Genomic DNA, 14038 nt, shown 5'->3' with positions numbered 1-14038 from the left:
CTGTTCTTTAATTGATTTTAATTTAGTTAAAGGGCCACTTCATCAAAAGAATATACCATATTTTACTAATTTCCAGTGATAAATGTGTAATTTGATCATAAGACTGTGGATCTAAGATTCATGTTTTATTCCCAACAGAGGAACAACAGGGGAAGTTGGGATTGAAAAAATAAAATAAAATTGACAAAAAGTCAATGTCAAAGTAAACAAAATAAAAGCCCTACACTGCTCTTTACAGTGTTTCTATCAAGTGTTATGAGTAAAAGAAAATGGTCAAATGTAACCCAACTCTGAGTTGGGTGAAACAGCCCTTTAAATTGTAGTTATAAAATCTGAAATCCAACCTCATTTGGAACAGTGGCAATTGTTATTATTGTTCCAAATAATCACATGTCTATCACAGTTGAATTCTTGAAATGTCAAGTTTTAGCCAAGCTGCAGTCTGATGACATCAAATCATTCAAATATATTTTAAATAAGTGACATTAAAGATCCATTGAACCAAAAATATTTATGGTTTAAAATATTTATTTTTTACAATGTAGACTGCACTGTATGCACTGACTATATTCAGGTTTGGTCATGTGGGCTAGGCTAACTACTTATAGATACAACACTGGTGGATCTCAGGTTATATATAGGCTATGTTATTTACAATGACAACATCTGTGTGCAGCAACTAAGCTGTTTGATAAATTGTAGTTAGTGCAAATTTACATAACATTAACAAGGCTATAGGAATGTGTATAAATGCACACATGTCTTTTTTGTTTACCCAGCGCCTCATTCCTGAAAACAATAAACAGAAAACCTTTATTGTGGATATGTTGTACAAGCTGTCTCCACCAATAGCATCTGTCATATTTCATGCACACATCAGATTTACTTTAATCCAATGAAGTGAAGTGACAAACACACTGCTGACCCTGAATGTGCACATTACTTTCGCATATTTTAGCAGCAATGTGGAGACAGCTCTCCAATCAGTCATTTTGGCGTTCTGCTTCACATTTATTGTTTTCCTTTGTAACTGTACCTGTCGATAAGTCTAGTTCTGTGAAAAGAGCTGTGTCTGTGTGTGTGTATGTGCGTGTGTTCAAGTGCTGGGTTTAAGTGGTGCAGCCACAATAAACCCTGATTGTTTGAAGCAGATAGCTATTAGCCGGCAGAGAGTGGGAGCTATTATGGTGGAAATGAAGCATTGTTAAAGAAACATAAGACTTTCCTCAGCGGATGATAGCCTCCTGAAGGGGCCTCAGATTAGATCTCACAGGTGCACTTGGGGAGGGAAGCACTGATCATTACACCAGGTGAATTATAGCGGCTCATCAAATCTCCTCAGGAATGAATATTAAGTCTTATTACGAGGTGGATAGGGAGGGAAGAAACCACTGATGTGAGCAATTTGCAAGAATTGTTTGGATTGTACCGTTTGGCGTCTTACAAGAGCTTTTCAGTGTGACAATTGCCACAGTGGTGGAACAGCACTAATACACTGCCCATAAAGAACTGTTGAAAGAAATATGGCTAAAATGTAGCTGTGAATGATGGAAAGACTTTGTTTCATGGAATGAATCAATGTCCTGTCACCATCCAGAAAATGAAATGACTCTCAGCTTTATGTCAGGCGGAAGCTCAGTGAAGCAGAGCAGTGCAAAGAGAGGGAGATTAAGAGTGTGAATGAATTTCAGATTCATTCTGTGGTCATGAAGTTGTACTTTCTACTGTCAAAATCACCACGGAGTTGTAAAAATAAAGCTGAAATGTCAAGGCTGACAAGCCAATGAAATATTATTTTTTTTTAAATATTTGCATTTCAAATATTTCTTTTGAGAAGAGAAAAGTTATTGTACAGTACATGCACATCATACACCGACAATGTACATGACTTTCATGCACACAATCCATTGGCATTGTTGAAATAAACACTAAACAATGACTAATTATAGCAGAACATCCACATGTCGGATGAGGCAAAGAGGCAGTCAATAATCCATCCTGGGGATTTGTATTATTATCATGTGAAAACTGTAGCCACATGCATCCCAGACCATGCACCTCTAAATGTAGTTGAAGTGATGGGATCTGGAGACATGTTGGACACATTTTGGGTTGTTCTCATTCAACCTAGAGAGGCTTACTTGTGATTGGATCACTAAGGATGGATTATAATACCAGGTCTGAACAAGTTCCATGTCATACAGTATGGGCTGAAGTGGCTGCTGGTTAACAATAAATATGTAAGAAGGTGAATACTGCAGAATGTTGCACCATGCGCAGAACCAACCAAAGTTGAAACGTGAATACTTTTAAATCTAATTTAATCTAATCAGACGGAGTCTGTGCTCCGGTCATGGAGGAAGTACTGAAAAAATATTTTTGTGTCACATGTAAAGTAATCTCACAGCGGTTTCATGCAGCCGTGCTCTGATGACTCCGCCCACGTTGAGTAGTGTACTATTTTGTACCTACGGTCCACAGCTGGTACCATAGGTGAAAGGGGCTTTAGTCTCCCTCTTTCCACAGACTGTGTCTATCCACGTTATACTGGCACATTCTACAGATCTCAGTGATGAAATTATAGGAATCATATCTGCTGCTGTTGTTCCATCTCTTCCTCACCTCCATTAGCAAACGGTTCAACTGCGGCTTCAGCTGGGAATTAGAATAACCAGCAAATATAATATGTGTCGCCTTGAACATAAAAAAGCAATTATTTGTGAGGTAGCTGCACATAATGTGAGATTGTGCACACCTGCCTCATCACTTCTGGTACTTCAAACTTGACTTTGGCTCTCAAGCTTTGCTTTGTTTAAACACTGCTTTTTAGCTCTAAATTTCTTTAGCCTGCATTTTTTTTTCTTTTAATTCTTCATACTGCCCTCCTGTTTTTTTTACTTGCATGGCCACATTGCTCACTGCCCTACCAGACCAACAGGGAATCCCCCCCTCCACTTCGCAAAATTGGGGTAGAAGTAGCAAAAAATAAAAAATAAATATTAATATTATTATTTGAGGTCCAACCAAGTGCATGTTAACCATATTACCAGTGGGGATTTATTTATTATTATTATTTTTTTTAATCAGTGGAAATGGTGTAAGTATAAGTCAACAATGACTGCAGCAGGAATTTAAATTAAAATCACTGATCAAAAAAAAGCAAAACAAAACATAATGCTTGTCAAAGCTGTTGAAAGTTGGGGGAATAAGATTGCATTTGGCACTTGTATTTTCGGGCTTGCCATCCTCTTGGTAGCACTGTTCTCCGTCATTATCCCATTGCAAACGGGATTGGCAGAGTGCTCAATAGCTGTGGAAGGAGGTTTGGAGCCAGAGCAGAGAACGGGAGAGTGAAGCCAGAAATCTCTGTGTTTGCTTGGCCAAGTAATTATTGAGTCTGTGTTATGAATCAATATTCTTCCAAAAATACCTATTCTTCTCTTTCATCTTTGCAGCCTCTGTCTCCGAGGATGTCCAATCCATCACCCCGGGTGGCCCTCCAGAGAACAAAGCCAGCTTGTACTCCACTACCCACGATGCAGACAGGAGACTCCCTGTGGTTACCACCGCCCCGCCTCTCACTATCCTGAACCATCATCCGCTCTACAGAAACCACCCCCAGCACACGCCACCATTCGGCCCTTATGGTCAACCAAACTCCTTTGAAGACAGTGGTGGATCCAGCTCCATTCGCTCCACCTCACCCGCTGTGCCATCAGAGACTCCTCTGGATAATGCCGATAGAAAGGCTTCAGATGAGAGCAATGATGACTCCAACATACAGCCAACCCATCTTACACACACAGCAGCAGCCACACTCTCCATCACCCCCGTTCCAGCCACTCGAGTGGTTTTAAAGGATCCAGATGATATTTCCACCATTTCATCTGCTACTGCTGCGAGGGAGAATGATGTAGTAAGGTCAGATCAGTCTGAACTGAAGCAGAATGTCAGACCAGGCAGTGATGAAGAGGAGACAACCACCACCACTATCACTACTACTACCACCATCATAACCACTATGCAGAGCCCGGGTAAGAACACAGAATTATTTATTAGAACCAAAGAACCGAGTTCTCCCTGATCTTCACTAAGATGATTTTGTGCCCCTGTCACTCCCAAACCATAACACACACATCACATATTTTCATGGCAACAAGGAGCTGGTATTTCTTGGGCCCCAATAGGTTGCATTATTGTCATTTAGGGCTGGGACACTTTGACACTTGAGGTGAAGGCAGATTTCATGTGTGTCATGGCTGACTTCGTAGCAAGAGTTGCTGTTGTTGCTAAAGTAAAGTGGTTTCTGCTATTATTGGGTGCACTGTGTCCAGGAAAAAAGTCGGCACCTGGAGGAATGGCCTCGTCAGAGATTTAACTCCACTAAAACACACGCACGTTATTTGACGTGCTTGTCTGTACTGGAATATTTGCGTAGCTTGAATGTGTTGTTGTTGTCGCTTGGTTTGAGAGGCTGGTGTTTTCATTATGGCATGGGAGAATGAGCTTCGCTTGCCTTCACACATTGCCACACATAGCACAAGCAAAGCAAGTGCAGACTATCCATCCCTCCCTCTTTTACCACTTTATCCTCCACATGAGGGTTGCGCTGTGCCAATCTCAGCTGCAGGGCGATAGGAGGGTTACACCCTGGACAGGGCCACACAGAGACAAACAATCATCCACTCTCACACCTATGGTCAATGTGTCCATTTTACTTAATCCCCATACTGCATGTTTTTGAACTGTGGGAGGAAACCGGGGGAACCCGAAGAAAACCCACGGGACTTCTAGCTGCCAAACATGTGCCCCGTGATTCAGACCATTCAAAGTAAATAAGATCTAAGATCTAAGTTATAAATTGTGTAAAAGGGAAGGTACAAAAGCTTGTAAACCGAAGCAACACAATATGCATCAGCCAGTGTGTTCTCAGTCAATTCCTATTGTATTGTCATTTATTTTGAACCCTTTAACACGTAAGTCTTTGCTTATTTTAACCATAACCATAAAAGTTAAACCATAAAGTGTCCTGTAAGTAAGTGCTTTTGCCCATTTTTTCCCAGAATAACTTTCAATATCTGGCAGTTATTTACTGTTTACTGCATGTTAAAACAGTGTATTAACGATTTAAAATGAAGAAAAACAACTGTAATTGTACATGAACAGATTTGAACAGTAAAAACATATTTAAAGTAACATCTCAATGTCCAAAAACAGGCCAAAAAAATGGATATTGCATACAGCCATTTTTCCAACTCTCTCCTCTCTGTTGACAAAGATGCTGATTTGCTCACTTCCTGCAAAAGCGCAAGTGAAATGAAAGCAAACGTGCAACATGCTCAGTGTTAAAGGGTTAAACATTGATGCAGCAATAAATTTTACTTTTCTTTTAAAAAAATGTCACTTTGTTCAAAACATATTTTGTAAATACCATCCAATGCATTAAATCTTTCATTTTGTATCCCCATACAATTTCATCTTCCAAATGTGTATCCTTAAGAAACCATCAAAACTGAGGCATATCCAAAGAGTCTCTCTGATCAACACCCACCACAGCAGTCCTCTCCTGAGCTTTCATCAAAGGATGTTTTTCTCTTTTGAGTACACCCATGCTGTCTTCACACAACTCAACTAATATCTTATCTATTTGCATTTCTCACCATCACACTGCCGCGGGACTAAAATAAATTACAACACCACTGCTGCGTCACTAACCCTTAATCAAGAGGACCAAGCAGGGACCTCAGCATAACACCCTGAAATGAAGAGATTGGACGGGGAAAATACACATGAGTGTGTGTGATTTCTTGGTGGACTTAACAAGAGGAGCAAGATGGGAGTATCTTAATTAATCAGCTCATCTGTGTGCAGGGTGATGACATGTCAAAGTACAGTCAGACAATGCTGTGTGCAAAATCCAAATGAAGTTATAGGCCAATGTTTGTGGGAAAAACTCCTCTCTCATAGTTTGCCTTGTCCCTGATTATACTGTATAATACTGCTTCCCTCCTGCACGTCCTCTTTCCCACATGGTCAAATCCTTCCCGTCACAGACCCACTGATAGTGTTTAATCCCAGGAAATGGGACATTTACCAGGAAATAAAGACTCTGATGTCTACTCACAAATGTATACGCATGTAAATGTAAATGTAATGGCATTTTATTATCAATGATTTTAGTGCAGTATAGTTTAATTACAGGGTCATTTCTGAAAGAACATCCTGGAACCTTTGAACACCATTGAGTTCCTCTTTGACATGACCTCTCTCATACAGAGCTGAGAGGTTATAGGTTACAACTGCCTTAGCAGTATCACACTAAATAATTTACAGACAAATCCATATTGAAATATACGTGGTGGATTGTTGATGTTTTTAATGGGTTTTAATGGAACATTTGAGAATGAATATTTAAAACAAAGGTTTTATTGTTTTACCAATATTTGGAGCGACTTGGGACACTTGCCAGGACAAGCCAGGATAACATAACTGTACTATTCCTTACTGAAATATGCAATATTTGACAAACACACAAACATGAGAATTTATGATTCTTATTTATCTCAAAAAATGTGTGTGTTAGGCTTTCAGGCTACTCTCCTCTCTTGTTCAGTGTTGGCTATACCAGGTATTTATATTATTATTCTTATTATCAATAAAAATGAGGACCACCCCTCCATTTCTAGACATTGACTACATGTGTTTGTTTCATTGTTATAATGTGCTTGCTTAATCCCATCATTTACCGCCATATTATTAGCAATTTTGTGCCATTTATGTGTATCGTTGTTGTTGTCATAAAGTCTGCAGAGTAACTGGAGAATCATCTAACAATAGACGTCCTTTATAATCTTCCATGATATAATGAGTACAAGTACAAGAACCTTCCATATTGTACTAGATTGCCTAAGCTTGTCTTCTTTTTACCACATCACATGTTTACCTACCATGAAGGCTGGGTCACATTTCCTTTGTCAATCTATTATTCACTCTTTCTGTTTTGACTGACATAATTAATGGTTGTCATTTGAACATTATGTGTTTATCAATGTTTCTATATATACTGTATGTAGTGTTTTTTTTTTTAAATGTGACCAACAGGTAACTGAGGTTCTTTGATAACACCCAGGTTATCCTGGATTAGTAGAGTGTCTCTGCTCCCAGAACAGGAAGTATCTGATTTTTCTGTGTTACAGTTATAATTGCACGTATATCCACCTGCTTGAGCTAATCATTCAGTGGATGACCTTTGCAATGACACTGTGCAATCAGGATGCAGCATCAAAAACACTCAACTGCACAAATGTGTGACTCATAATTTGATGTATTATCCACTGCGGCTATGTTTTTGTTGAGAAGGCAGTGATCACGGACAACGATCCTGTGTTGGACCTCGACAATCTTCAGGAAATATAAGGTGTAAATATAAATCCTGGTCTTAAGTTCAAGGTCTTGCGACCTCAGCTGAACCCCACCAGCACTCACCCACTCACTCACTGTTTTTTGAAAGGAAAGCACTCAGCCATCATGTTTCTTCTCACCTCATTTTTGTAGGCTTCCACCAAATATGCTCTTGTGCTTGTTTGTCCATCTCAGCGGCTGTCAGCTTCTTTTCAAGACAGCAGTTTGAAATCTTTCAAGCGAGCAGCCACACGGACTCGCCAGTAGGCCTCCGCACAGGGAGGAGGACTGAGAGGTTTCTCAGATCAAAAGCAATTCAGTATGTTAGAGAAAGGATCTCCATTCTCTCAGAGCCTGCACTTTATTCATCTCAAGCACCTGCACTTTATTTATCTCAAGCACCTGCACTCTTATTCTTTTCTCAATCATCTTTTTTTTTCTTTAAAACAAATCAGTTCCACTTTCATGGCTCTTTCCATGTTTCTATCTCCACTATTGCATCCTATTGCCGTGACCTCCTCTTTCCTCACCCCTCCATTCACTCTCTGAAAACGGCCTTACAGAACATTACACATTATTCACACTGACACCGTGTTAATTGCAGTAGTTGTGGATTAATAACATTATGTAGGCGGCTGTGGTATTTACAGTCTACCTTCTTAAGACTTGGGTAACATGAGTGGATGCGTGGTTGTCTGTCTCATTATGCAGAAATGCTGCTTTTGCTTGTGCTGATTAAAATGGACATTGACTCTGACCTTGTATTAACATCTGTCCTGAGTGAGCTGATCATGGGTAGACAGCGCTAAGTACACGTCTGAATGCTATCAATCCGTCCTGAATGTGTCCTCAGATCTAATCACACAGAAATCTCATTCAGAGGTGGTTTGAGGACCCATTTGTTCACATTCCTAAGCTGCATTAGAGACTGACTCCTCAGCTGAGGTCATCTGATGTCCACTGCAGTTGCTTTTTTCTTTTCACACTAACCAGTGCTCATGTATTAATTAATTTGCAGCCACCACCACATTGTTAAAATTGATCATCATATGATCATTTCTATCCGAATGGTTAGCACTTTGTTTCAGTCAACTCTTCTCTCTCTCTGTCTGTGTCACATACACACACACACATACTGACACACACGTTGACAGCGGACACATCTGTACAATGAGACTCATTAAAAACACCATTTTGTGTCAGTCACGTCGTCGTTGAATAAGGGCATGGAAGCCAAGTTGTGATCATATGTGTCTCAGAACACCCATCCAAGAGGTAGTTTAAAGCCAGGTGTGAGCAGTTGTGCTTTCCACATGTGATGGGATCAGTGAGGACAGATGTTTATATCAGGTCAATGTAAATACTGCGCATGTCTCTGTGTATATACATGTGTGCTCACCACCGTGATTTCTATGCTGCTGTGTTTGTCCCTGCAGTCCCCTGCCAGCTGAACCTGACCGGACCAGAAGGATACATTGAGGCTCCACCACTGTCCCGCTCTGCCTTTCATTCTACGATAGACTGCAGCTACATCATCACTGCATACATGGGCTATGGAGTGGAGGTTCAGGTAAGAACATCCATCCATCCATCATGTTGTTGTCCTGACTGCCATCAGCCAAAAGTACACTTGAATTGCACTTGCACATTTTCATTACAAATCTTTACAGTGACATTAACAGTGTACCATTTTGTAATAATGGAGTACCTTTAGTATGTGTCAATATAGCTGGAATTGTGGAATATAGCAAAGTTAAGTAATAAGGAAGTAACAATGTGGGAACTTCAGTTTTTTTTTATAATCTACTGTATAATTTATTGATTCTACGTGGTAACCACATCCTGTTCTCCAGCTGCCTCTTTGTTACATTGTATCATACCAGGTAGTATAGCCTTCTATTAGCTTGTTATTTATATTATATTTTTGCATTTTCTTCCTTTGGTTTGCAGTTGATTTGATGAATGTTACCTATAGAGAAAAAGAACCGAGGGGCAAAGAAAGGAAAATAGGAAAATGAGTTGGGCAGTTGCTTCCATTAAAGCAAACAAAACAACAATGGAACAACATCCAAAGGGAATTTGTTTTGGACTAAGAAATGCTCAACATAGGTTAGGAGATGCACTTTCAATTACTTTCATATTTGTAATTGAAAACATTTTGTATGTAAAATTAAAGAAAATTGTGGGGCAACATGATTTGGTCGTGTCACAAACCCCAACTGTGCACTTGTGTCAGAGTGGCGACAGGATTGTTTGATGCATTTCTTGTTTTGGATGGTATAAAACAGATGATCGGCCTCTGGGAAGAAGAGGAGTGGTGTGTCATATGTTGTCACAGAGGTGTCTGTTCAGTGTCTCTGGTAGAGTGTAATGAGCCTTAGTTTAACTTTTAATACACGGCTCATTTTCATTTCATGAAACTAGAACACACACACACACACACACACACACACACAGCAGCACATAGCAGTAATTGTTGCATGAGTCTGGCTTTTACAGCAGGACAGGGATCCATCAGAGCTGCTGCTCTTGTGAACATTCACGGCTCTGTGCTGCCACATGTTCAATGTTCATGATGGTTCAACCTGCCACTGTGGCTCGCTGTGTGACCATGGCAACCACAGAAGCTGCAGACAGGAAAATGTCACAAAAGTACTGAGTTGTTTGAATGTCATACGTCCTTACCAGCAGGAACAGTACAGCTTCAGTCTGATTACATGAGACAGAAAACCGAAAAAAAAGTTTAGGATCAGTTGATGTCTGTAATATTCTTAGGTGATACGATTTCCGATCGGTCCCTGAAGTGTGCACGAATGTGATTGGCGCATGTGATGTGTGTTTCTTTTTTTTACTTCCTGCTTACCGTTGCCGAAGATGTGGACGTAGATTCCCAAGAGTTCTGAATAAAGTACAGTTAGCAGCACAACGTGTGTTGGCTCAACTTATTTTACAAAGCACAGAACAAGACATGGTGTCAGAATAAAAGGAATAAAAGTTTTGCAACAAGATGGACGTCGCGGGAGTTCCGTCGCCTCGTATGGATTGGGATGCGAGTAACCTGCCCGAAGCATGGCGGAAATTTAAGCTCCACGTAGAGTTGATGTTTTCTGGTCCGTTTAAGAAGAAAGGAGAGGACGAAAAGTGCAGCTACCTTCTCATTTGGATCGGCGAAAGAGGCCGAGACATATATAACACGTGGACACTTACAGACGACGAACGAAAGGTACTGAATACGTACTATGAACGCTATGAAGCATACGTGATGCCGAAATCAAACATCATATTTGCTCGTTATAAATTCCACGAAAAAGTCCAAGGAGCCAACGAGCCATTTGAACAGTTTTTGACGGATCTGAGACTGCTTGTTAAGGACTGTAATTATGCAAACAACGAGGAAATGGTGAGAGACCGTGTTGTGTTTGGGATCCAGTCACCTAAAGTAAGAGAAAAGCTACTGAGTGTCGGTTCCGATTTGTCGTTGGATAAAGCCATAGACATTGTTAGGTCTCATGACATGGCACAAGCACAGCTCAAAACTATAGCTAGCGGCAACACCGGCTTGCACGAGCAGACTGTACATGCTATCAATCGCCATTACTCAAGGAAGACAGCTTGGAAAACGCGCCAGGACAAGGCAACAGGAAATATGGAGAACACCTACAGACCTGATGGGGACAGAGAGCGTCATAAAACTTGTGGCTACTGTGGAAACAAGCCTCATGGAGCAAAAGACAGCTGTCCAGCAAAAGGTAAACAGTGCAAAATATGCAGCAAATGGAATCATTTTGCAAAAGTATGCCGCTCAAAGCAAAGCAAAGGAGTGCATACTGTAAGTGAAATTGACTCACTCAGCAAGACAGATAATGAAGACTTGTTTATTGATGCAGTAACACAAGGCAGCAGTAACCAAAGAGAAACTGAACAGGCATACGCGGAAGTATTGGTTGGACCAAGTAAAACTATTGTCACTTTCAAGCTAGATACTGGAGCCTCAGCTAATGTCATTCCCACTTATGTTTTCCAAAGGCTTGGGATACAGGACGCACTACAACCAACAACACGCCCTCTCTATGGCTATGGGGGTGAGAGGCTTTCTGTCAGAGGAAAATGTAACATTAAATGCCAGTACAAAAACGTTCACCTGACATTAAAGGTCCACATCGTTGACACACAAGCTCCTCCAGTGCTAGGATTAAAAGCCTGTTTGGACTTTGGACTCATTAAACTTATACTGTCTGTGCACAACTCACCTGAGACATCAGTTATGGATGAGTTTGTTGATGTGTTCACAGGAATAGGACTGTTTCCTGGAGAGTGCACAATTCACATTAAACCCAATGCAGTACCCGTAGTTCACCCACCTAGGCGTGTTCCTTTGGCCCTCCGTGACCGCCTCAAGGAGGAATTACAAAACATGGAAAAACAAGACATTATTGTGAAAGTCACTGAGCCAACTGAATGGGTTAATTCAATGGTAGCAGCAGAAAAACCACGCACAGGAAAACTGAGAGTATGTCTTGATCCAAGGGACCTAAATAAAGTCATCAAACGCCCGCACTACCCCTTACCTACCCTTGAGGACACCACATCCAAATTGGCAGGAGCCTGTTTCTTCAGTGTAATGGATGCAAGGTCAGGCTACTGGGCCATTAAGCTTTCCGATGAGTCCTCAAAGCTGACAACCTTCAACACTGTTTTTGGACGATACAGATTCCTCCGCTTACCTTTTGGATTGATCTCTGCTCAAGATGAGTTTCAGCGCAAAGTTGACGAAACTTATGAGGGTTTGCAGGGTGTCACAGCAATAGTTGATGATATCCTTATCTATGGCAAGACTAAAGAAGAACATGATACCAACCTCCGTGCCATGTTGCAGCGCTCCAGGGAGCGAGGAGTTAAGCTCAACCCAGATAAGAGTACAATCTGTGCCACTGAAGTCAGCTACTTTGGGCACAGAATCACCAAGGATGGAATCAAGCCTGATCCAGCTAAGATTGCAGCTGTGAGGGATATGGAGCCACCAAAAGACAAAGGTGAGCTGGAAACAATCCTTGGCATGATTAACTATTTGTCCAAATTTGCCCCTGGACTGTCTGATGTCAATGCACCCATGCGTCACCTGTTGAAAGATTCGAGTGAATTCAGGTGGGATGCACAGCAGGAGGTAGCATTCGAAAAAATTAAAGAGCTGCTCACTCAGGAACCAGGTCCAGTGTTAAGATATTTTGACCCGAGCAAGGAACTCAGACTCCAAGTTGACGCATCAAAATATGGATTAGGGGCAGTATTGTTACAAGAAGGAAAGCCCATAGGCTATGCATCTAAGTCACTGACTGATTGTGAAGTCAATTATGCACAAATTGAGAAGGAGCTATATGCTATTCTGTTTGGATGCAAGCGTTTCCACCAGTACATCTATGGTCGCCACATCACCGTGGAAAGTGACCATAAGCCACTTGAATCCATTTTGCGAAAACCACTTGCAGCAGCGCCTCCAAGGTTACAAAGAATGATGCTTCAGCTACAGAGGTATAACTTCACCATCACTCACAGACCAGGCAAAGACATCCCTGTCGCAGACACTCTCTCCAGAAAGTCACTGCCTGACCAGGACACCAGCCTCAGTGAAGGTATGGACATGCAGGTGCACACCGTTTACAGCAACCTACCCGTCAGTGACACCAGACTTGAGGACATCAAGGCAGAGACTGGGAAGGATGCTCAACTCATTTTGCTGAGAAAGACAATTAAGTCAGGATGGCCTGAGGAGAGGAAACTATGCCCTCAGAACATAGCAGAATATTGGAACCACCGGGACGAGCTCTCGCAGATGAATAACATCCTGTTCAAAGGGGAAAAGATCATCATACCCAACTCACTGCGCACAGAGATGTTATCCCGTATCCATGCAGGTCACATGGGTATGGAAAAATGCAAACAAAGAGCGCGTGACATCATTTTCTGGCCTGGGATGAACAAACAGATTGAGGAGTTAGTTGGGAAGTGTCACATCTGTAATGAACATAAACCGTCAAATGCCAAAGAGCCAATGATAAGTCACAAGATCCCAGATAGGCCATGGCAAACAGTGGCTACTGACCTGTTCACTTGGAACAATGAGGATTATTTAGTCACAGTAGACTATTACAGCAGATACTTCGAGCTAGACAGATTACACAGCACCACAGCTGCTGCTGTTATACATAAGCTGAAATCTTCTTTTGCAAGACATGGGATACCAGAGACTGTTATATCAGACAATGGTCCACAGTACAGATGTAGAGAGTTTGAGGGTTTTGCCAACACATGGGGGTTCACACACGTCACCTCCAGCCCACACTATCCTCAAAGTAATGGTTTAGCCGAGAAGTCTGTTCACATTGCAAAGTCCCTTATGGAAAAGGCCAAAGCTGATCAGAAAGACCCCTATCTAAGTCTGCTTGAGTACCGCAATACCCCAGTAGACAACTTCAAATCACCAGTTCAGCTGCTCATGAGTCGTCGCACACGCTCAATCCTGCCTAACACCCATCAGCAGCTGCAACCCAAAACTATCAATCACAAAGATGTTCACGTCAGGAGAACCCACAATCAACAACAGCAGAAGAAATACTATGATAGATCAGCTAAGCAGATG

The 14038-nt window shown here is 41.4% G+C and overlaps 1 protein-coding gene across 1 annotated transcript in view; it reads left to right on the top strand.

Moving 5' to 3' along the window:
• Window positions 1-14038, top strand: part of sez6b (seizure related 6 homolog b) — a 168711-nt gene that overhangs the window by 63440 nt on the left and 91233 nt on the right. The window contains exons 2-3 of the mRNA XM_058633811.1: window positions 3456-4034; window positions 8838-8971. Coding sequence (XP_058489794.1) covers window positions 3456-4034; window positions 8838-8971 — 713 coding nt within the window. The remainder of the gene's footprint in view (window positions 1-3455; window positions 4035-8837; window positions 8972-14038) is intronic.

This window comes from Solea solea, chromosome 7, assembly GCF_958295425.1.
Source record: "Solea solea chromosome 7, fSolSol10.1, whole genome shotgun sequence".
Lineage (NCBI taxonomy): Eukaryota > Metazoa > Chordata > Actinopteri > Pleuronectiformes > Soleidae > Solea > Solea solea.
This window is presented reverse-complemented; position numbering and strand designations above follow the sequence as displayed.